General features: G+C 32.2%; 1 protein-coding gene across 1 annotated transcript in view; it reads left to right on the top strand.

The window, feature by feature from the left end:
* Positions 1–2,335: 2,335 nt before the first annotated feature.
* Positions 2,336–25,090, top strand: part of LOC124365336 (zinc finger protein 431-like) — a 40,177-nt gene continuing 17,422 nt past the window's right edge. Inside the window, exons 1-4 of the mRNA XM_046821310.1 lie at positions 2,336–2,589; positions 10,798–10,950; positions 14,509–15,063; positions 22,562–23,642. Coding sequence (XP_046677266.1) covers positions 14,544–15,063; positions 22,562–23,253 — 1,212 coding nt within the window. The 5' untranslated portion in view covers positions 2,336–2,589; positions 10,798–10,950; positions 14,509–14,543 and the 3' untranslated portion in view covers positions 23,254–23,642. The remainder of the gene's footprint in view (positions 2,590–10,797; positions 10,951–14,508; positions 15,064–22,561; positions 23,643–25,090) is intronic.

The following is a 25,090-nucleotide window of genomic DNA, read 5'->3' as shown; positions in this document are numbered from 1 at the left end:
AGTCCGGACCCCCCCCCCTTCGCTACGCCACTGACTGATATTGATCCTTATTTAGTTTATCATATCTTTTCTTGGCATCTTGGGTGCCTTTTGAGATATTTGATTTACAACAACAGTCATTGCTAGCTCTTGTATATTTTTTCAGTTGGCAATGTTGAACTGCACTCAAGTGTTGAACGTTCATAACGAATCTTAAAGCAATTATGGTGTTACAAGCATCTGAGCAAAACTCACAGTATAACCAATTTTTTCGAACTTAAGATAGCTTGCTAAATTGTTCTATCCAGTGATGCAGGTTTTTCTAGTAATTCAATTTTCTAGCTTATTTAACAAATAACTACTTGAGTTAACTCAGAATATTAAGTCGTCTGACTTTAAAATCTGACCAATCAGTAAATTCTTTTTTTAATATAAAAACCTTATTGTTTCAATTCTTAAATTAATATAAATGTGAGTTGAGTTGCATATAAACTAGCTTACCTCGACAAAGTGAAGTTATTGTGCACCAGTGCAAAATTGTATAAATGTTATTAATACTAAAACAAGACTGATTTTATTTTTTAGTATTTTATAAGTAGAATTAAATCAAGATTACTCATATAGTGCTTAGCTGAGAAATTCATGCTCTATCACATAGTTTTTCTATCTGCATATAGGATATAATAACAGGTTTTACTTTATTTGACCTACTTCCTTAAACAATTTGAGAGAGTTAAGTGAACTTATCACTTTACAAAAGTCAAGAAAGTTTGATACTCAAATTATGGTTTTCATCTAAAAGGTTGATATAAAATTTGGATGTAATAATCACGAGAGCCACAAAATTGCAAGGATTTACACAATTATATTATAAGTATACATTTTGGCAAGTTTTTAAGTCCTAAACTTTAGTCCTAAGCAACACCAACAGACGTTAGGACATTGACGCGAGCGCGACCTTGTACGTTATGAGGCCTAATAATTAGTTAGGTCCAACCAGGCAAGGCCGAGCTCTTACGACACCTACGGGTCTCATAAACGAACTTTCGTAGCCGAAATATATTCTCCAGGTACACTGCTAAGTAGGTACACTCCGTTTTGGGGCTCCAGAGAAGAAGCCTTTGGAAGCTGATTCGGAGGTGTGATTGACAAGAAGATTGCAGGAAAGCTTGTCAGTCTGGCCAGCCATCAAACGAGAGTGACAGAGAGAAGTAGAACCAGAAGATGTTGGGGAAATCAGTAATGATGGAGGCTCGATCAACGACACAAGTGGACGTGAAGGCGCAGACGGATATCCAGTGGATAATATAAGAACACACAGGTAATATAAGAAGCGCAGACACTGGAGGAAGATCAGGTGACAACTCAGAGTATGTGCATACAGGTGGTGGTGGAGGTTGTAGTGCAGATGGAGATGTGGTAATACAGGTAATAGAAATAATGGGATTGACATCGGAGTATCCTGAAGTGGCACATTTGGTGAGGACAGATAACATTCACCAGCAGAGCGTTGCGCACGATTGCTGTGGCGAACTGGGCTTGGATATTCGGGTGATTTGTCAGACGTTTATTAAAAACAGTACACTTGCACTTATATAAAAATGTTGTCATAATCGGATTACAAATTTTCGAGTTATCAACTTTCAAAGTTGCAGTTTGTTTGAAAGGCACCAAAACTCGCTACTCTTTTCCATTATTACTGACAGAAAAACTAAAGTTGCTGTTTGTAATAGTATAGTAAAGATAAATTTGCTTTATACACAAATTAGATATAGTTTGTATATCTAAACACGCACAAAGAAGTAAGCATGTAATTTGAAAATAATATGCATATAGCTTCTCCGTTTTTCCAAGTGAAATTAATGCAAAGCTTTTAATTTATTTTATTTGCGTTACACCACTTTTACAGATACGGTACATGAATTCTTGCTCAAAAGGACATTTTAATATATTAATATTAAGTGACATTGGTTACTTATATAAATGGTATAAATGAAATATATGGACAATATTTTAAAGCTATTATGAAAACTTCAAAGTTTGGTACAGTAAGCTATGAAATAAGTGGTGTTTGGACAATATATCGTTAACTAAGATTAACATATTCAACGGAACAACAATATTTGTAGAGTATAAATAAGAATTAATCAAATAAAATATAATAGGAGAGTATAACAAAAAATCTCCTGCAAAGTCGCGGGTAACTGTTAGTACGTAACATATGTAATGAAACAGGTTAAAAGTAACAACAAAAGTCTAGTGAATAAAATTGTAAGCCTGCGGTTGGCAAACAGAACTTAGTACCGGTAGTTGTACTCTCCTGCTGCTGACTGCTTTTGTTTTGACATCAGTTTGTTGTTGTTGATGTTATTGGGCTGGTTGTGTAGTTAAGAATTACATGTTAGTTAACTGAATAATATTTATTTTAGCCAGGTCGGTAAATTTTGTTAATTTCTACTGGTATTTTGTATTTTAGGGACACCTAATTACACTAATTGTTGTTAAAAACTCCTCATATGGTGTTTACTAGTGTAGAAAGGAAACATTTAGGGTGAGGAAACATGAAATGAGGAAGTTATGGTGTCCTGTTATGGGCCTGCTTGACTTCAGGTAGATTATACAGCTAGTTTTTAGGTTAGGTGAATTTTCGGTTACAACCTACTTCTGCAACATCAGCTATAAGGGTCTAAAACCACTTTAATTAATTTCTTAAAATATTGTGTTTACATTCCTATAAAGAAATTGTAGGTGATAATAACTGAAAATATGTTTGAAATTTTAGGTTATATCTGGAATAATCAAACAATATAGGGGACTAAGGGGAATCAGAGTTTCTGGGTGGGAGGGGATAACAAGCAAAGGGGGTAGGAAGGATGTAAAGGGGATAAACAACCCCAATGGATTATTTCGATTATCTTCTCCACCAATGCCTACCCCTCCTTAATACCCCCACCCAGAAACCACACTAAATCCCCTCGGTCCCCTAAATTAATTAATTATTTGAGATAAAAACCTAAAATTTCTTTCTTTGCAACCGCCTAAACATTCTTTCTGAAAATGAAAACATACCATTTTAAGAAATTGATAAAAGTGGTATGTATGAGATCTTAATAGCTAACATTGCTAAAGTAAACTAGAACCCTTGATTATGAATCCTTCTGAGGATCAATAAGAGTAAAATTACTGCAGCCGATTTCCTTCTTTAATTCTAATATTCATCTCCTCACTACAAATTGGACACTTTAAAAGATCATTATCTTGTAGTCATTTTAAACATTGTTCAATGCTCAATAAATCTTGATGCAAAAAGAGCATGTTCTTCATGATTGCTATGACTGATGTTATTAGTCATTAGGTATATATGATATTGCTTTGTTTGAATTAAGTCAATTTTAAATAATATTGCAATTCTGTAAATAAAAACAGCTGGCAGTAATTAATTACGAATATCTGTAGATCAAATTTTGTATACTCGATAGTAGATTTAATTGTCATGGTGGCTGCTTATTAAGCTGCGATTGTAATTAAATAATACATTGATTTGTTTGTTAGATTTTCTAATTATACATAGTCCAGATAGTGTTTTATTAATAATTAAAATTATTACTTTTAAAGATATAACAACAGCTGAAATGTAGTAAAATTTAAAATATGTTTCATGATTTGATTTGACATTTTGTTTTCAGTAGTTTAGATAACTATGAATATCGAGGATTCAATACTAATGAATATTGATGGTTAGGTTGTCAAGGTGGGCTGCTTGTTATACTGTGGCTGTAACGAAATATTACACTATTTTCATTCTTAGATTTTCTAAATATAAATAACCTATATAATTTTGTATTCATGATTAAATTATTACTTATTAATATATAACAACAACAGAACTGTTCTGTAATTTGAAATACCTATAACGTAATTTTGTTTAACCTTTATGTTTCAGTAGTTTTAGATAATCATGAATATCAATGATTCGACTGTCATGGTGGCTACTTATTGTAATATTGTTTGGGTGTATTACTGCAACACCTTTACTACCTTCTTTCTTTATTTTCAAACTCGTTATATGTCCATACAAAAAGTCTTGTCTACAATATGATAACCAATTCAATTGGTATTTCTGTGCGTATTTGTGCTAACAAAACTACATATACTTAGTACAAAGTCATAATTGGATTGGTTTGAATTAAAATAGTACATGATTGTTAATGTATTCAATACACCAAATCTAGAGTGTTAAAAAAGTCTTTTGTAATGTGGATTTTGTAACACATTGTTTTGACTTTTCTTGATTTTTGTACACCATTTAATTTTGTACTTGCAGTATAGTAAGCGGCCAGCATCACAATCAAATCAGGGAAACAAATTATCAAAAATATTGAATACAAAAACATTCAAATTATAGTTATTTACAATTATTACCCTTTCTATTTAATGTTTGAGTAACTATATTTTTCAAAATTAATTAAAACAAAGTAAAATCATTAGTATGGTATTTGAGTCACACGTCAGAGTGTTCATCCTTCAAAATAGTTAAAAGTTGATAAATATTACACTGCTTTGTTTGTTACATTTAATGAATACACATACCCTAGATAGTTTTTTATTCATAATTATAATTATTATTACTCCTTTTAGATATAAAAACAGTTGAACTATTCTTTAATTTGAAATTCTTATAATGTCCTTTGTTTAAAGGTTATTTTTGATGATGGAAGGATTGTGAAGGAAACAGGATTTTTCCGGACATTTGCCATCGTTCAGTGAAACAAGAAAACAGTAACACTACGTTTCGAGATCTGCAATCTGATCTCTTCTTCAGGTAAAGAACTAACCTAATACATAATTACAAACTAAGTTAAAATAAACAAATCTTACTAAAGCGTTGTGGGCACGCCTAAGTCAGGAATCACAACCTACATGTTGTTGTCAACTTCACTAACACTAAAGACATGCACTTAATACAAAACTATACAAAACACTAATCATTAAAACTAAACTACGGAATACAGGTCACAATGCGTCTTCACCTCGTCTACTGACCACCTACGACTGACCAGAGGGACTAGCCAATGGCAATCGTGACGGCTGGCTAAAACAAGATGGCGGAAATACAAGGGAAGGGGAACAGGAATGGGCCCTTTCGTTATTATTGGTTCATGCGAGATGAACTTCTTAAAACCATATTGTGACTCCCGCATTGGTTTATTACAAATATCCGATCCGTTTGATACTTTTGGTTTTCTCTTTAGTTCATTTTTTAGAATTGGCAACCAAAGCGGCCTAATCTCGACTGATGGTTGACTGATTGGTTGGTCTGCCAATTAATGTATGTTGCCTCAATTAATTTCCTTTTGAAGAAATGTGGTTCCCGATGTATTATGTGGGCTTCATCCCAATTCATATGATGGTCTTCGGACCAACAATGGTGTGCAAATTTTTGACTTTTCTGTGAAACCCTTTCTCGTGTTTTCTTTGTGTTCTTTTATCCTTACGTTTAGTGGTCTTTTTGTCTCGCCTATGTATTCCCTATTGCAGCTACATTTTATACTGTAAACACAGTTTTTTGGAATCCTGTGTGCCATTTTTTGGTTTTGTTTTTACGAGACTTTGTCTAAGAGTGTTGTGTGTTTAAACGCGGTTCTAATGTTGTACTTTCTACCTACTCTTCTAATTTTCTAATTTTCTCCGATAATCCCGGCACATAAGGGATTGACATAAACGCAAATTTTATCACAATTCTGTTTTTCTGACTCAGGAATGATTCTTCTGGTTCGTTTGCACTTATTAAACCCTCCATCGGGCGCTTAAAATTTAGAAACACCATCAGGCGCTCACGGAGGTTTCCTCCAGGTTAGTGAATAATGGATATTATAGTTGTTTAAACTGTTTTTATTTGTTTAAATATTCATACTGATTTAATTACAATGTAATATATTCATTTTTTAGAATTTAAATAAAAATTACTCTCTTATGTAATGAATTTTCCAAATAAGAATTTTCAAAATTTAAAAAAATGTTATTGTATAGTAACAACATGATTTATTTTAAGGAATAATGCAATTAATTGTAAAAATGTTTAACCTTCTGTAATAATACATGGAAATTAACTTAGTTTTTAACTTCTTACAAAAACAACTTACTTCAATTTTTGAGATATTATACAATTGTAATGTCAATTATTATTCTAAAATCAAAATTTATTCTTTACTAAAAATTTTTAATACTACACAAAGTTTTCAAAACATTTTCCTTCTGGTTCTTATAACGACAATGTTCACTCCATAAACAGTACTGAAATGTTTCCTAGCACACGGGTACTGTACTGACAAGTCTCTCGTCTTCATTCTCCATTTCACAAAATTCAAATAAAATATATTGTAAAACTTAAAAAAGAAACCATCATAGGTCAGACATTTAGGCGCACACACGATTATTACTCCATAAAAACTAAACACTATAAGGCGCTCACGGAGATTTCGTCCAAGGACTACAAACACGACATCGGGCGCTCACGGAGGAATCGTCCAGTCCTCGCACAGAAGTAGACCTTATACTGACAGATTTTGACAAAGATAAGTGGGAGGCTATTGTTTTGCTTCCCCGAAAGAAGCTCGTGAAGTACACTGCGGGACACGACTGCCAACATCAGAAAAGTAGTACTATTTTTAATAATAAAAAATACAACGGAGGAAAACTCCGTTTAGCGCCCGGTGAAGGGTTAATTACTAATTGAGGGTATCCATTGCTTCTGAGATCCGATTCAATTTTCTTAAATTCTTCTTTTAGGTCCATCTTTATCTGAGCACAAGCTCTTTGCTCTATCAAACAACGAGTAGGCTACTCCTTCTTTGACAGATTTTTGATGGTTGGATTGATAATTTTAAATATTTTCCTGTGTGTGTTATCTTTCGAAAAACAGTTTGTCTTAAGGACATCCCTATCTCTTAATACACACACATCCAAAAAGGGAAGCTTGTTTTGGACTTCCACTTCCATTGTGAGGCGGATGGAAGGAGAAATACTATTAATGTGATTCAAAAAATTATTTAGTTCAATGTCTCCATGAGAAAAAATAACAAAGGTATCATCCACATACCTCCACCAAATCTTCGGTTTGAACTGAGCTGAAGCCAAAGCTTTTCGCTCGAATTCCTCCCATAAAGATATTGGCGAAAATAGGAGACAGTGGAGAACCCATATGCCATCCCCTCATCTTGACGGTAAAATTTTACCCTCTAACTCAAAATAATTGCATTGAGTGCATAGTTCTAACAGTTTCCATAATTACTGGCACGGGAAGTTTAGTTCTATCCTTTGAATGTTTGGTCTTCTTTGAGACGTGATTTGATAATTCCGAGAGTTTCTCTGGAACTGGTACATTTGTAAATAGACTTTCGACATCAAAACTTACCAGTTTGTCAGTTTCAGTCAACTTTAGGGATTTTGACTTCTCGATCTACGAAATCCCTGGAATTTTTTGATGAAAGAGTATCAGTTTTTCCTACCAATGGCGTTAAGATGTCCAAGAGGACTTTAGACAATTCCCTGCAAGGTGAATCACGAAACAATGATGGGCCGAAGAGGGATGGTAGTAGTTGTGGATTTTGGGAAGGCCATACATATGGGGGGATTTTTTGAGTGGTGAGGAGTTAATTTAGATCTAAATTTATCTGAAAAAAATTCTTTATGTTTTCTTAAGGTGTTTGCTACTTTGCGTTCAAATGAATCAGTCGGGTTTTTATTTAAAACTGTATATTTGCCAGTATTTAAAGTTTCCGCAATCTTTTCTTTATACGCTACTGAGTCAAGTAACCACAGTAGCGTTGCCTTTGTCGGCAGGTAAGATTTTGACCGTGTCGTCTTTCCCAATGATCGACCTGGCCTTTTTTCTCCTCTATTGTCAAATTGGGTTTTGTGGGAGGAATTTTTCTGAGTAAAAGACTGGCCTCACAACGAAACCGGTCACCCTGTTCCTCAGGTAACTGTGAAACAGCCGACTCGATTCCAGTTACGAAATCCAGTGCCTTTACCGATTTTGTGCCACAGAAAAGTTTAAACCCTTGGATAAGACTGATATTTCCGCTTCATTCAGGAATTTGAAGAGAGGTTGATTACATTTTTATTATTTGCATCCGTATTCACGTTGCCATCCTTAGGCAAATCACATTTGTTAGGCCTAATTTTTTTCCAGTTTGGAGATTTTCTTTTTCTTATCTGTTTCAGAACTTTTATACATCTATTTTGAATGCTTTTCGAGAATGTTGTTGAATTCTGTACCGATCAGTGTTTTTAATTCAGTTTTTTTTACACTCAATACTAATTTTGGAGGAGGTATCTTTCACGATGATGATATGCAATTCTTTCTTTAAGTAAAGATTTAGAAGCAGAAGACAAAATTTTACTGGCTTTCCTACTATGAAAAGGAGTTTTTAGAGTTAACCCTATAGGCATAAGGTCTTCAACCTTACATTTATGCAAGAAAGTTAAATGATTAATGTGTTTAGTTAATTTAAGATGCAAGCTCTCAAGGTCTTTGATTTGTTTACTGGTTCCGGGTCCGTACCGAGAATCAATTCTTTGTTTAAAGGTTATTTTTGACGATGGAAGGATTGTGAAGGAAACAGGATTTTTCCGGACATTTGCCATCGTTCAGTGAAACAAGAAAACAGTAACACTACGTTTCGAGATCTGCAATCTGATCTCTTCTTCAGGTAAAGAACTAACCTAATACATAATATTACAAACTGGTTAAAATAAACAAATCTTACCAAAGCGTTGTGGCACGCCTAAGTCAGGAATCACAACCTACATGTTGTTGTCAACTTCACTAACACTAAAGACATGCACTTAATACAAAACTATACAAAACACTAATCATTAAAACTAAACTACGGAATACAGTTCACAATGCGTCTTCACTCGTCTACTGACCACCTACGACTGACCAGAGGGACTAGCCAATGGCAATCGTGACGGCTGGCTAAAACAAGATGGCGAAATACAAGGGAAGGGGAACAGGAATGGGCCCTTTCGTTATTATTGGTTCATGCGAGATGAACTTCTTAAAACCATATTGTGACTCTCCGCATTGGTTTATATTACAAATATCCGATCCGTTTGATACTTTTGGTTTTCTCTTTAGTTCATTTTTTAGAATTGGCAACCAGAGCGGCCTAATCTCGACTGATGGTTGACTGATTGGTTGGTCTGCCAATTTAATGTATGTTGCCTCAATTAATTTCCTTTTGAAGAAATGTGGTTCCCGATGTATTATGTGGGCTTCATCCCAATTCATATGATGGTCTTCGACCAACAATGGTGTGCAATTTTTGACTTTTCTGTGAAACCCTTTCACGTGTTTTCTTTGTGTTCTTTTATCCTTACGTTTAGTGGTCTTTAACTTAGTTTGTAATTATGTATTAGGTTAGTTCTTTACCTGAAGAAGAGATCAGATTGCAGATCTCGAAACGTAGTGTTACTGTTTTCTTGTTTCACTGAACGATGGCAAATGTCCGGAAAAATCCTGTTTCCTTCTTATAATGTTTTATTTGAAAATTTGGTTTATGTATTTTTTGATAGTTCTAATAATCATAAATATCTATGATTTAATTGTGGTGGTGGCCGCTTATTATACTGCAGACGAGAAATAAATTTGAATACAAACACTCAGTACTCTAATAAAATATTTTAACCTGTGAAATATTCATAAATGCAGCCTAACTATCATACATAACACTCACATAATTTTATGGTGACTTGGTGTACAGAATTTTATTCTTAAAATACTATTGTGAAACTCGGAGTAATGAACAAAAATTTGAATAAATCATGTGGCAAAATATCTTGAGAAATATTTCATCAGTAGACTAAATTTTGCATGAATCTTCATTTCTAAATAAACAAGAATGAGTTTTATGATGGTGCTTGTCAAACCATGGTATTTGGTTGAGAATTGTTGAAGCATATAACTCAGTAGGCTGACATAATTTCTCTTTTGTTTGCTGAGAGATGTACAAATTTATATTATTTATTGTTCTTTCCTGTCACTAATGAAATGAGCTCTAGATTTGAAACTTTGCTTGAACTTTAGCGAAGCCTGTTAAACGACATGGCACACCTTACCTTGTTTTAATTAGGCTACATATCTTAAGTAAATGCAGTTCTGATGGTGTTCATTTTTAACTCCCCAAACTAGCAATCAAGGGATAAGTTAATCCATTGATTTGTATTGCCCGCTCTCGTGAATTTTTAGTACTCATACATGGTCAAAAAACCAGATGGTTTATATATCATTGTTCATACAATGAGCATCATAATTTAAGTAGTATAAACACTGTGACATCTATGCTTTCTACAGTTAAATTACAAAAAGTAAATATATGTTTCTGTTGTTAACATAATACATGTGTCACTTAAAATTTTTCCTAGATTCCAAAAAAATGAATTTTTGAAATTAGATGTATTATAAAGGATTCTACTGAATTTAAAGAAATATCTTTTAAAATGGTCCACAGATACCGTTAAGAAAGTTTTGAAATTAGAGAGTTAGATGATAAATATAAATTCGTAGTTATATTTTTGAAAATTATAAATGTTGCTAAATATAAATTGCAAACATCTTGACTCCTAAATTTTAAAAATCGGTCAGTAAGTAGTGTACATAAAAGCTTTAAATAGTTGTAATGTATGGTCAATTATGCCGTAATATGTACAATGAAAACTTACAATAAACTGTAGTTTTATATGTCTTGAATCATACCAGCAATCAAATAGTTTAGTGTATAGCTCTGTCGTAACTTTATTTATTTGTTCCAGATTATCTATCAGTCTGTGGTTTGAACACAGTACCGGCAAAAATAGTTTGCTTTTAATTAAGAGAGGAGTATCTGGCAACTTATAATGATGAAATTATTTCTTTGTTGTTGCATTCATGTATGGTGTATTAATTGCTGATCAGAGAAAACTTAGGTACGTATACGGTTCACACAATGCTTTAAAATGAGTGAAGGTTTTAATTTTACATTTATAATGTTTTTGTCGGTTCTCCATTTTACTACAACTAAAAAAAGTTTGTAACTTATGCTGTAAAATATCTTATTTTGATATTGATACAATCTCTTACATGATTTTCTTTTGCACATTTGTCTTTTCACTCAGTTTTATATAAATATTGCAATTATTATAACTTGTATTGGGATTCTTTCTCGTTGTTTATATTTAGCCCTGTTTAATGGTATTCACACCACATTTCTTGCAAGATGTTTGGTATTCAATTTCATAACTGATTGAAATTTAATAAAAAAAAATTATAAATGCATTAAACATAATTTAAGTGGATGAATTGTTTTATCCAAACTAATAATTTTGGAAGCGAATTATTTTAAGAACATTACAAATAAGCAGACCACAATTAAATCAGCGTAAAATGTTTTAAAATACACTAAATTAGAACTAAACTATAATAGGTAACTATTTTGTTAGTTAATGGATAGATCTTATCCAACAGAATCATATAAATCAGGCCCTCATCATATGGAACTTGATGTAAATTGTTAGACTTCTGATACGAAAGTCAAAGCTCGGGCTTATTGCAACGCTGCCACAAATAGTTTTCCTGCTTAAATTTGTTATTAAACTTATTTCCACTATTTCTTAAGACTTGGAATCCAGGTTGAGGATATAGACAAGTGCCAAGTTTAAATAATGGGTTTGAATAAATGAGAATTTTGCTCCTAATCCATTATATTGCCAACTCACATTAGAAGCCCCACCAAAAGCGTTAGCAACACAGTCTCAGTTGGATGTAGGGATTTTCCAAAACAGTTTAAGCGGTGGAGCACATCTCTTCTCTTCGACTGCAGAACTTTTACATAGACATATTACATAAATTGATGATTCTTAGAAATATCCTATATATATATATATATATAATATAGTGTCCACCACAGTGGAAATTTTCATGGGACTTAGGCAATTATGTTGTTACTTAGAAATATAAGCGTCTTCTTACTAATCTCTTCTTCCTGTTATGATTTTCGTATGCTTTCTTGTACTGGAAGTTTTTATTTTTGAAATGAAAATAATCAAAGTCTTATTTAGTATTGCCTCATAGTTTCTTACAAAATAATTTGTAGAAAAGTTCATTGAGTTTCAATTCAAAGCATAAGCTGTGTGTAATGTTAGCGAGAAAGTGTTGCTTTCCTACAGACTTCCAAACATCAATTACGGTTTCTACTACATGTCTTCTTTCTTACTTCCTGTTTTTGGAATCTGCTTTGAAGTTTAGTACGACATGTTCTTGTCTTTTATTACCATGGATGAGTGCACAGATTCTTAATTCAAGAAACTCTTTCATCTTGAAAACTTACAAGATTAAAATCGTTATAAGTAGGTTATATAAAGTAGAAATATAAAAAGATATTTGTACTATTATATACAAATCGAATAGTGTTTTTCTGTGGGTGTTACTCAGTCATGTAAAAACTACTGAACCTATTGCACTGAAATATTACATAGACATTCTTAGGGTCCCTGGTTAACTTTCCTATTTCAAAAATCTCTCCAGGGTACGTCTCTTAGGTCTTGGATCTGTAGTATATTGAAATACAATCTATACTAATTTCATATTGTAGTTAATAGGAGGGAAAATTATCATTATAATTTAAAATGTTTTGGCATCACTGATGTATATGTCGTATTAGGATAGTCAGGCAGCATTGATGGCGCTGGACTCGTGTGTACAAATCCAAACTTGTCTGGGATTACTACCAAGTCATTTTTTCCCTTGCCAGAATCAACAATATGACTGTTTGTTGGGTTCCTGGTCATGGGGGGATCCCTGGGAATGAAAGAGCTGATGCCCTGGCTAACCGGGGATCAGCGTCAATTATGACGGGCGTTCTGCGGTGTTCCAAGGTGTGAATCCATTGGGCCGTCTCGAAATTGATTTGAGCTGAACATAGAGAAGGTGGAGGTTGCATCCGGGCATGAGAATGAGCAGAATGATACTACAATCGCCTTCCTCCAGAGTGGTGTCGGACCTTCTCTCACTAAATAGATCCATGTCCTCTCGGGTTATAGGTCTGATCACGGGACATGGTCACCTGAGGAAGCATCTTCACAGAATCAGCATCCTTCAGGAGGATCCGTTCTGTAGAATGTGTGATGAGCAGGATGAAACTGCCGAACACTTGCTCTTTGATTGCCCTTCAATAGTAATGGAGCAATGGTTTGTGGAACCTCTGAAATCATAGACTGACAGGCCTCATTGTGTGCTTCCGGGGTGCGCAAAAGGCCCTTGAGGCTTAAGTGCATGGCAGTAGGCCGCCCCATAGAAGAAGAAGAAGAAAATGTATATGTCGTATAATGTGATACAGCAAATAAACCTAGCCGTGGCCTGATCACACCATACCCTTTGTTTGAAGGTTATTTTTGACGATGGAAGGATTGTGAAGGAAACAGGATTTTTCCGGACATTTGCCATCGTACAGTGAAACAATAAATCAGTAACACTACGTTTCGAGATCTGCAATCTGATCTCTTCTTCAGGTAAAGAACTAACCTAATACATAATATTACAAACTGGTTAAAATAAACAAATCTTACCAAAGCGTTGTGGCACGCCTAAGTCAGGAATCACAACCTACATGTTGTTTGTCAACTTCACTAACTCTATAAACATGCACTTAATAAAAAACTATACAAAACACTAATCATTAAAACAGAACTACGGAATACAGGTCACAATACGTCTTCATTCGTCTACTAACCACCTACGACTGACTCAGTAGTATCAAAGTATTATCATTTAAATCTGACTTGTAAGTTTCTAATAGTTAATAATATTTAAAACCATGGGAAATACCCAGGTAATTGTTAATATCTAATAGAATTATCCCTGGATTACTTATCCGATACTTTTCCTCTGAGTTATTTAGCATTAATACCATTTCAGTACAGTTTATCATTCTGATAGGGTTAGGACTTGTTACAAAGCACTGTTAAAAGTCACTACAGTTCTGAAACATTTTTGTTTGAAATTTTGGATTCATTGTTTACATTACATATAGATTTTCATTAATTTTTATGCCTCTGAAAGATTTGTACAAAATTGTACTGCAGAATTAGGCAGGATTCGTTTTTTGTTTTTTTTTAATGGCTCTAAAAGAGATGTAGAAACTTCATTTTTAATCTTCTAACACCTGCTCACACAAGTAAAACACTATAATAATTTTTCATCTGTAGGCTACAGCTATGCAAATGTTCTTTAAAAAGTCATTAATTTTCACTTGTGATTAAACATTTTTAATGTTCTCTGAAAATCTTTTTATGAACAAGTAGTAATTTGAGGAGACATACATTTCAAACATAGAAATGACAAAAACCTCTATGCAGTGTTCTCTATGCAGCTGTGGATTTATAACAAGTAGTAATTTGAAGAATTAAATTTTAACACATATATAAGAACTATATGTCCTTTGTGCTAGTGAAAATGTTTATAACAAAACCAATGTTGTCTCTGTGCAGGTATATTTGTGCAACAAGTATTTGTTTGAAGAAACATGTTTACAGATACAGATGAAAAACCGTATAAGTGTTCCCTTTGCAGCTATGCTTGCACAAAAAGTAGTACTTTAAGGGGTCATACATTAACACATACAGGTGAAAACCCATATAAGTGTCTTTTGTGCAGTTACGCTTGTAAGCAACCCAGTCTGTTGAAGATTCATTTATTAAATCATACAGGTGAGAAGCCTTATAAGTGTACTTTGTGCGGCTATGCTGGTGCAACAAGTAGCCATTTGAAAAGACATACATTAACACACAGAAGAGAAAAACCTCGTAAATGTTCTCTGTGTAACTATTCGTGTGCAAGAAGTAGTCATTTAAAGAGTCATATGTATACACACACAAGCAAGAGTGCTTATAAATGTTCTATGTGCAGCTACGCTAGTACAAGACCCGGTGATTTGAGGAAGCATGTATTAACACATACAGGTGTAAAACCTTACAAGTGTATGATGTGCAGTTTAGCTTGTGTCACAAGTAGTAATTTAAAGGATCATATGTATACACATACAGGTGAGAAACCGTTATAAGTGTACTCTGTGCAGTTATGCGGGTACAACAAGCAGTCATTTGAAGAGACATACATTAATACATAGGAGAAAAAAACCTCATGAATGTTCTCTGGCAACAAGTAGATGTTGGAGAAAACGTGTTTACACGTGCAGGCAGGAGACTGAGTGTCTTGTGGAGCTACACTTGAACCGCAGTTATTTCATGAAGCATACATTAATACTGTACGAGGTGAAAATATCTATAAGTGGTCTCTATTGCAGCGTTGTTGTTGCAAGAAGCAGTCATTGTAGGATAATACATAAACACACACATTGGGGAACCTTAATAATGTTCTCTTTGCGGCTATCATTGTACAACACATCTAGTTGTTTGAAGAGTCACTTATAAACACATACAGATGAGAGACCTTAAAGATGTACCCTCTGTAGCTACGCGTGTATAAAGATATTTTTGGGATATATGTTTATATATGCAGTGAGATCCCTTATAATACAACGCTTAACTGTTTAGGCTCAACATGTACGTATATATATATAAATATATAATCATATTTATCTGAAGTGATGGCGGAAAAACTTCACAAATGTTCTTCCTCCAGTTACGAAAGTACTGAAATTGTAATTTTCAAGAAACGATGAAATGAAAAAGTAAAATGCATTGAAACCGTTAGTCTGTGCAGTTATATATGTGCAAAACATAAAAATCTGAACATTTCTCACCTCACTTTTTTGCAATGATGGGACCTGACAGAATTTAGTTAACAATGCTTCTTCACTGAATAAGCCGGTACAACATAAATTATAGTAACCATAAATATAACCAAAAGAAATGCACCTGTTTAACCTATGAAGTTGAAAAGTCATTAGCGTTCTGTTTGAAGCATGTATTGGAAGTGGCCAAAGTTAAATCTGTTGTACTACACGGTCAATAATGTTACAACACAATAATGTTTACATTCGCGAGATTGGTCTTTTTTGAAGGAAAAGAATAAAAACTAATAAGCTTTGTCCTATTCCTTGTTATCTGTACGTGTGTTTGTTGTTAAACAATTATATTTATTTAATTACTTGATCAACTTCAATAAAGATTTGATATTTTTTAAACAAAATGTTTAGTCAAATGTAGCAATGAAGTTATGTAGTCAATGTTCTTATCGCGTCAACAATGAACAGCTGATTAAAAACCTCGAGATGGCAGATTGGAATGACGTTTTCCAGCAGCGTAACGCTTCTATAGCGTTTGACGTATTTTATAATAAATTAAATCTTATAATTACAAATTCAAAAAGGGTTGTAACATCGAAAAAATCTAACATAACTAAACTTAAACCTTGGATTGATTCAGCTATATGCAAGCGTATTAAAATTAGAAATAATCTATTTAAGAGTCTTAAGAAAAATCCTAATAACGAAGTATTGCAGAAAAAGTTTAAAGAATTTAGAAATAAGTTGCTGATTGATATACGTGATCTAAAAAACAAATACTATTCTGAGCTTTTAAAAAACTACAATGGTAATTCTAAAAAAACATGGAGTATTTTAAAGGACATAACGGGTCAGAAAAAATGCAATAATTCTGTGATAGCTTTGGAAGTAAATTGTAATATAGTATCTGATCCCGAAATAGTGGCTAATGAATTTAACAAATATTTTTTATCTATTCCTGGTGAACTAAGTAAAACAATTAAGAAACCAAATAATATTGATTACACGAATATAGAAAGATTATTTATGAAACAATGGACCACTCAATCAATGTTTCTATTCCCTGCAACTTTAATGAGCTTATAATAGCAATTAATTCCTTAAAAACAAGTAGCGCAACAGGTCTGGATGGTATTAGCACATCATTGGTTAAAGATACCTATAGCAAATTTGCAGATGTCTTGCTTTATATTATAAATTTGAGTTTTGAGACAGGGGATTTTCCAGAAAAGTTGAAAGAGGCTGTAGTCATACCAATTTATAAAAACGATTCTAGAACCTCTTGTAATAACTACAGACCTATATCATTACTGTCCACATTTGCAAAGATATTTGAGAAAATCATGAAAAATAAGTTATTACAATTTCTCGAAAATACAAATTTTTTCAGTGCAAACCAGTATGGATTTAGACAAGCCATGAGTACGGAAACGGCTTTGCTTGAGTTTATGAGTAGAGTGGGTAATGGGATTAACGATAGGAAAAATGTAACAGGGCTTTTTCTAGATATTACGAAAGCATTTGATACAGTTGACCATTCAATTCTTTTAAATAAATTATACGCTTGCGGAATCCGAGGGGTTGTTTTTAAATGGTTTAAGAGTTATTTATCATGTAGGAAGCAATGTGTTAAAGTAAGTAGTACCTTAAGTCAATTTGGTGAAATAAAATATGGAATACCTCAAGGGTCAGTTTTAGGTGCCACATTGTTTTTAATATATATTAATGATCTATGTAATGGAAGGTTTTACGGTAAGGTTACTGCATTTGCAGACGACACAGCACTTTGTTATGTTGAGAATCCATGGGGAGAAATTGAAGTAAAGATTAACAAGGATCTGAATGCATTAAGGTGGTGGTTTTCAGTTAATAATATGATATTAAGTCCTCAAAAAACCAAATACATAAATTTTTCGTTAAAAGTGCCTTATCCACGCTTTAAAAATAAAATTATGTATAAATGTCTTAACTGTATAAGCACTAATTCTCAATGTGATATAAATTGCAGTCTAGTGGAAGGGGAGGATTCGCTGAAATATTTGGGGTTATGGCTTGATAAAGATTTAAACTGGAAAACTCATATTTCAAAACTTAAACAAAAACTAAATAATGTAATAAGAATCTTCTATCTATATATATAAAAATGAATGTTTGTCCTTTATGGAATCGTGAACTATTGGACCGATCATGATGAAAATTTGTACGTATATGTATTTTTCCACGGAGAAGGTTTATAAGCTATGCCCATCCCTTTCCCGATTCAGGATTCCGCCCCACTGGTTACAGAAATACCCATAAGAAATGCATTGCAGCAAACATATGTTAACGTCTTTTCAAATTTTTAATCAGCTGTTCTTTGTAAACATATATTACACTTATAGTTTTAAAGCATAGAGTAAGCTTAAGAGAAACGACAAATTTTGTTTAAACTGTTTTTGCAATCACTGTTAAACATAGACTTTACTATCCAGATAATACAATTCAAATTTGACGTAAAAATTCACCTTTAACTGCAATATTTATTTAATATAAACCATGCTCATGCTTGATCAGAAGAGTAATGCAGATATCATAATTACTATCTTACGTTGGCTACAAATATAAAGAATGTTATAAAATCAACCTTAGTTGTTTTTTTTTGACAGAAGTATGGTTCTCAAAACTCCGTGTGTACATATTCTCTCGATCGAAACAACAAAGCAAGCTCAATCGTGGCATCGGAGATATAACTAATTTAATCTAAAATTTATTATAGTAAAAAAAAAAATTTACTAAGTAATATAAGGACTTCGGTTCTTAAGATTTGCGTGCGAAGCCGTGGGTAACAGCTAGATAGAGGCAGGAATATGGTACATACCTTCATAATACGCCCAAGAGGCTCACGATGGAACGACTATCAATTATCTCAGCAATGTTTAGAATGTGATAGAAAAAGAATAAGTGAATATAGTGTACTGTTTTCAACGGGAAATTGCGTGCGAAGCCGCGGGCAACTTTTGCAAAAAATTATTGAAATGCGCAGCAAAGCGCGCCGGGCCCGCTAGTTATTTGAAAAATATGTGTGATACTAAATTGTTAAGAATGATATACTTCTCCCTGGTGAACAGTAGGATGGAATATGCTATATCGTGCTGGGGAGGAACGTACATAACTAATTTAAAGCCTATAATAACAGTTCAAAAACATTTTATAAGAATAATCATGAAAAGAAAGAAAACTGAATCATCCTACCCTTTGTTTTTGAGATTGAATATTCTTCCGTTAAGATATATGTTTGTTTTTAAAGTTTTAAAAATATTTTTCTTGAGAAGCAAAAATCATAAGTCAACAAATAAATTTAAACTTAAATTAAGAAATGCAGAAGACTCATTAGTACCAAAACCTTCAAATACTTTCTTTACAAAAACTTTTATTTATTTAGCACCAAAACTTTTTAATCTGTTACCACAGCATATAAAGAGTCAGTATTCAATTAATATTTTTCTAAAACAGCTTAAAAAGTGGCTATTGTCAATAAGTTTCAAATTTGCGTACATTTAAAATTAATACTTTTTATTTAAAGGCATTGGAGTTTAAAATGTTGAATGGGTAATGTGTTTAAATTAACAAATCCACCTATAGCTTTGTATTAGTTACTTAGAGTTTACAAAAGTGTGATTAATGTTTATTTGAATCATTTAAAAAATCATATTTGTAATAGAAATGTTACTTGCACATAAGACAGTAAAAGAAGAGTTTCACCATTGCATGCATTTATCATAGCTTCTTTTTGTTTATGAAATAATATGCTGATGTTTATAAAAGTGAGAGTTCTGAAACGTTATACTTAAATGTATAAATTATATGTATTTAATTACATTTTTATTACATTTTCATAACAAAGTTACTTTTATTTCCCTGGCCTATCAATTAAAATAGTAGTTGTTATTTTAAGAAGTATAGAGTAGTGTAGTCTTTTTTAACTTACATTATATGATCATATCTCCAAAAAGTCATTTATTGTATCCAGTTAATTCTACGCTTATTCATATGGAATGGTACTGTAACTGACAGTTTAACAATTTCAGTGCCAACATCGGTTTTACTGACGTCTGACGATATAGTTGTTTAATTTCATATTTTGAATTTTGTTTTATATAAGCTTGTTCGTAAAAAAGCTGGCCATAGTTCATTTAGCATTTTAAACAGCAGAATATAGTTCAAGAATTGAATTATTATAGCATGGTGTTATTGTTCAAATTATTTTTTTACTCATAATAAGAGATTATAATTAATGAATTAAAAACATCTAATAAAACAAAATGGAGTGATTTTTAAAATTGTATATGAAAAAACACAAACAGGTGTTTTAAGTCCACTGATGTCTGACGATATAGTTGTTTAATTTCATATTTTGAATTTTGTTTTATATAAGCTTGTTCGTAAAAAAGCTGGCCATAGTTCATTTAGCATTTTAAACAGCAGAATATAGTTCAAGAATTGAATTATTATAGCATGGTGTTATTGTTCAAATTATTTTTTTACTCATAATAAGAGATTATAATTAATGAATTAAAAACATCTAATAAAACAAAATGGAGTGATTTTTAAAATTGTATATGAAAAAACACAAACAGGTGTTTTAAGTCCCCCCCCCCCCAGTAAATAAAATGTTACAGAAAAATAGTATTAATATCTTTTAGAATTAAAATATACATGTTAGTCTCTCGGGGAAAATGATATCAAACATTTGTTGTTTTTTAAATCGTAAAAAATTGTTCATAGAGAATCTGTGTTGATTTTAAAAGGACCCCTTATGCTTTTGGACATTCAGTCTGCTTCCCCCAGTCCCTTTTCCATTGCTTACCCCCTCCATCAGTTCGTCCCTTTATTCTCTGCAGCGTCTGTTCTTGGCTATATTATAAGAAAACAAATATTTACAACGAGGCTAATCTCACTCAAATTCTTTGCTTGAGTAAGTATAGCACACTTACCTAATTAAATGAAGATATATTTATATAAAGTGGTGCAATTAGTTTCAGTTTGGAATAATTAATCTAAATGTTAATAAACTAGGTGTATTAGGCCTAATTTTTCATATAAACAATACGCTTATAAGTAATAAAAATTCCACCAAAAATTCTGAAACTTAATTTGAAATAACATAATAGAAAACACATGTATGCTTTGTTTTAAAACAAAAGGTAAAATACTCTGACTTTAAATAAGTAAATTAAAAAATTGGATGACTTTTTTGCCCCTTTTACTTTTGGAAAGTCAATCCATAAAACAGGAATACTAGTAGTAGTGCTACTTGTGAAACATTGAAACAAAACAAATAAAGGTGTAGGTTCCAGTAAGAATTATTTTTTATAGTTGAATAAACATGGTATATGATTTAAATTTAATTCCAGGGAGTGCCAGATTACTAAAATCTAAGTGGTCTTAATTTATACAAACAATTATAAAGAATTATATTCATATAGCATTAATTCAAGAAACTTGGTTAACTGAAAGTGATAATATAAATGATGACAATTACAATCTAGAAAACAATGAATAGATTAGACAGTTGTGTTGGAATAGTCCTACATAAATCAATAATATACACAGTTATAGTTAGATACAATACCTATATCATACAGTTATTTGGAGCTGAAATAGATGATATAGATAATAATAATAATAATAATATATATATATGATACCTATTGGTATAAATATTTACTAAAGCCACTTCACACTAATTGTCAACATTTTGACTTACCTGTCAGAGCAGTAGTGAATTCTAATCCTTGAATAACATTAGTTTTTCTTTCGATTATAATTTGTACTTAATTAAATTGGGCCTAAGCAGAGTTTAATACGATTTTTTTTTAAGAAACGTCAAAACCATTAATTGACTGTTTAAAAGATACTTTTTACAATTTCATATGATAAAAAAACAAGTACAATGTGATATGGAACAAAAATAGATGCTGTATTATTAGATATTTAGCAACAATTTATTCCAGAATTTTGAATTCCAGAATTTTGAATTCTTATTTCAGCTATGATAAACCCATCAATTCATTTTTAGAATATAATTACAATAAAAGTGAAGTTATTATTGCGGAAATACAAGATTGTAGTGAACATGATAATGACCGAATTGTAAAAACTAATATAAGATAATAATAAAATGTATACATATTTATAACTTTAATATTTACAAGTCAGTTATCATGTAAATGTAAAAACTGTTACAAAGATAAGTATAAAATTATTATAAAAAATAAAACATTTTTACTTTTTTTTCAAAGAACTGAGTCGCTTGTATTAGTTTAAAATATAAAAAAATTAACCATTTAATAATTAGCAAACACACTTTTTCAAGATATATATTCACTGCCCGATATAAGAAGTAGTCACTTCTGTTGGCCTGTCTCGTAACTGCCTTAATTTGTATTTTAATTTGCACAGTACGCAAGTAGTTGTTTGAAAAGTTATTTTACTTATTTTCACTTACAGGTGAGAACAATTTTAAATGTTCTAAGTAGCTTTTTATGTACAAGTAGTAATTTGAGGAGGCACACGTTCACACATAGAAGTATGAATTTTTGTTTCAAGAACCTCTGTGCAGTCTTCTCTATGCAACTAAGCATGGTCAAGTAGTAATTCGAAGAATTATTAAATTTTAACACATACAAAATGTGAACCATAAGTACTTTCTACAGCTATGTTTGTGCTAGTCGTAACGTATATGACAAACCAATGTTTTCTCTGTGCAGGTATATTTGTGCAACAAGTATATGTTTGAAGAGACATGTTTACAGATACTGTGAAAAAACACAAGTGTTCTCTGTGCAGCTACTCTTGCACAACACGTTGCAGATTGAGGGAGCATACATTTACACATACAGGTGAAAACCAATATAAGTGTCCCCTGTGCAGTTATGCTTGTAAGCAATCTAGCCTGTTTGAGACTCATTTTTCAAATCATACAGGTGAGAAGCCTTATAAGTGTACTTTGTGCAGCTACGCTGGTGCAACTAGTACTTATTTGAAAAGACATGCACTAGTACATAAAAGAGAAAAACCTTACAAATGTTCTCTGTGCAGCTATGCTGGTGCATCTAGTCGTCTTTTAAAGAGTCATATGAATACACACACAAGCGGGAGAGCTTACAAATGTTCTATGTGCAGCTACACTAGTACAAGGCCTGGTGATTTGAGGATGCATAAATTAAAACATTCAGATGAGAAACCGTATAAGTGCACTGTGTGCAGCTATACTTGTAAATTTCAAGGACAATTAAATAGTCATATTAAGTATAAACACACAAACGAGAAAGCGTACAAATGTTCTTTGTGCAGCTACGCCACTACAAGACCTGGTGATTTGAGAAGGCATACAGTGACACATACAGGCGACACACCGTATAAGTGTACTCTGTGCAGCTATTTGAGTGCAAGAAGTAGTCATTTGAAGAGACATGCATTAATACATAGGAGTAACACCTGCTAAATGTTCTCTGTGCATTTCTGCTAGAGCAACAAGTAGCTGTTTGAAGCAAAGTGCTTTCACATGCAGATGACTAACTTCAAAAGTGTCCTTTGTGCAGTTACGCTAGTAAAAAGCCTAGTGATTTGAAGAGGCATACAGTAACACATACATGCGGAAAACTTTATGTGTACTCTGTGCAGCTATCTATATGCGAGAAGTAGTAATTAAAAGAACCATATGTGTACACATAGAGGTGAGAAACCTTATATGTGTTCTCAGTGCAGCTTTGCTGGTGCAAGAAATAATCATTGAAGGATCATACATACGTACAGAGTTAAAAATCCTTAGTAATAGTCAGTTTGCAGCTATGCTCGTAAACACAGTTTGAAGGGACACATATATACATACAGGTGAGAAACCTTGATGTGTAACTATGCCTGTATAAAGATTTTAATGGGATATACGTTTGTTTATATATGCAGTGTTTCCCCTTACAATTAAATACTTAGCTGTTCAGATTTCACAAATGTTCTTCCTACATTTATGAAAGTACTGAAATTGGTATTTTGAAGAAACTTAATGAAATGCAAAGATTAAAAACGTTCGCCTGTGCAGTTATGCTTGTGGAAAAAAACAAATTTTGAAGATATGTGTTATCAAACACAGGTGATGATTGGACTCCACAGAATTTAGTTATGTTATCAATGATTGTTTACTGTACGGGCCGGTAAAACGTAAATGATAGTAAGATTTGTTCATTATGTAGTTCTAAGTATAACCAAAAGAGATGCTTCTGTTAACCTATGAAGTTGAAAAGCCATATTAAAGTTCTATTGAAGTACGTACTGGAAGTGGCCAATGTTAAATCTGTTGTACTACACAGGTCAATAATTTTACAAGTGTTTACTTATGTGTCAGTTGACATAATTAGCTGTAATATATGCAGTTTGTGCATTTATTTTGAGTTAATATGTGATATTGCTGAAATTTGCAGTACAAAAGCATTATTAGACATTAGGTAAATATGTAAAATGTTGCCGCTCTCGTTGCAAGATTTCATACCACTTTTATAATATAATACTTTAATTACATTGTTATACTGTATGGAACAAAGAGAATAAAAAAAACTAAACACAAGCATTGTTTTATTCCTTTTTATGCGCTGTTTATCTTTATGTGCTTTTGTTTTTAAATTAAATTGAAATAGTTCTATTTTTAGCAAATACAAAAAGGTCTAGTTTTGTTTTGTTTTAGGCTATTTAATTAATAGATTTGTACTAATTACTAATTTGTAGATTAGTACATTAACATGTATCAAGTTTGGCATATAAGCACATCTTTTGTTGATTTTTTTATATCATAGAAGAGTTGTTAATTATCGACTAATGGTCCAGAACACATTTTATTTGTAACAATTTTTCTTTTGAGGTCAGCCTGGATCTTAGAATAAGTATGGTTTTACTATTCCATTGTTTTAAGAATTAAAACAAATGTTAAATGTTAATCTGTTTGGTTCTGTAACGTACGACTTGAGGAGAATAAAGATATTATTTTATTTATTTCATTTTAGAATTTTTTAAACAAAATTTTCGTTAAATTTAATAACTAAATTTAGAATTTAAGGCCATTTAAAATTAATACTTTTTAAAAGGCATTGCAGTTTACAATTTTGATTGGGTCATGTTTCTAAATTAGCAAATTCCCATATAGTTTTATTGGTTACATAGAGCTTACCAAAGTTTGATTGGTGTTGGTTGAATAATCTTAAAAATCTGATTTTAAATATAATAAATTATACGTAGATAAATAAACCGTAAAAGAAAGAGTTTGACCATTACATGCATTTAGCTTTTGCCTT

The sequence above is a fragment of the Homalodisca vitripennis genome, chromosome 6 (genome assembly GCF_021130785.1).
Source record: "Homalodisca vitripennis isolate AUS2020 chromosome 6, UT_GWSS_2.1, whole genome shotgun sequence".
Classification (NCBI taxonomy): Eukaryota; Metazoa; Arthropoda; class Insecta; order Hemiptera; family Cicadellidae; genus Homalodisca; species Homalodisca vitripennis.
The sequence above is the reverse complement of the archived record's forward strand: the minus strand, read 5'-3'. Positions and strand labels throughout refer to the sequence as shown.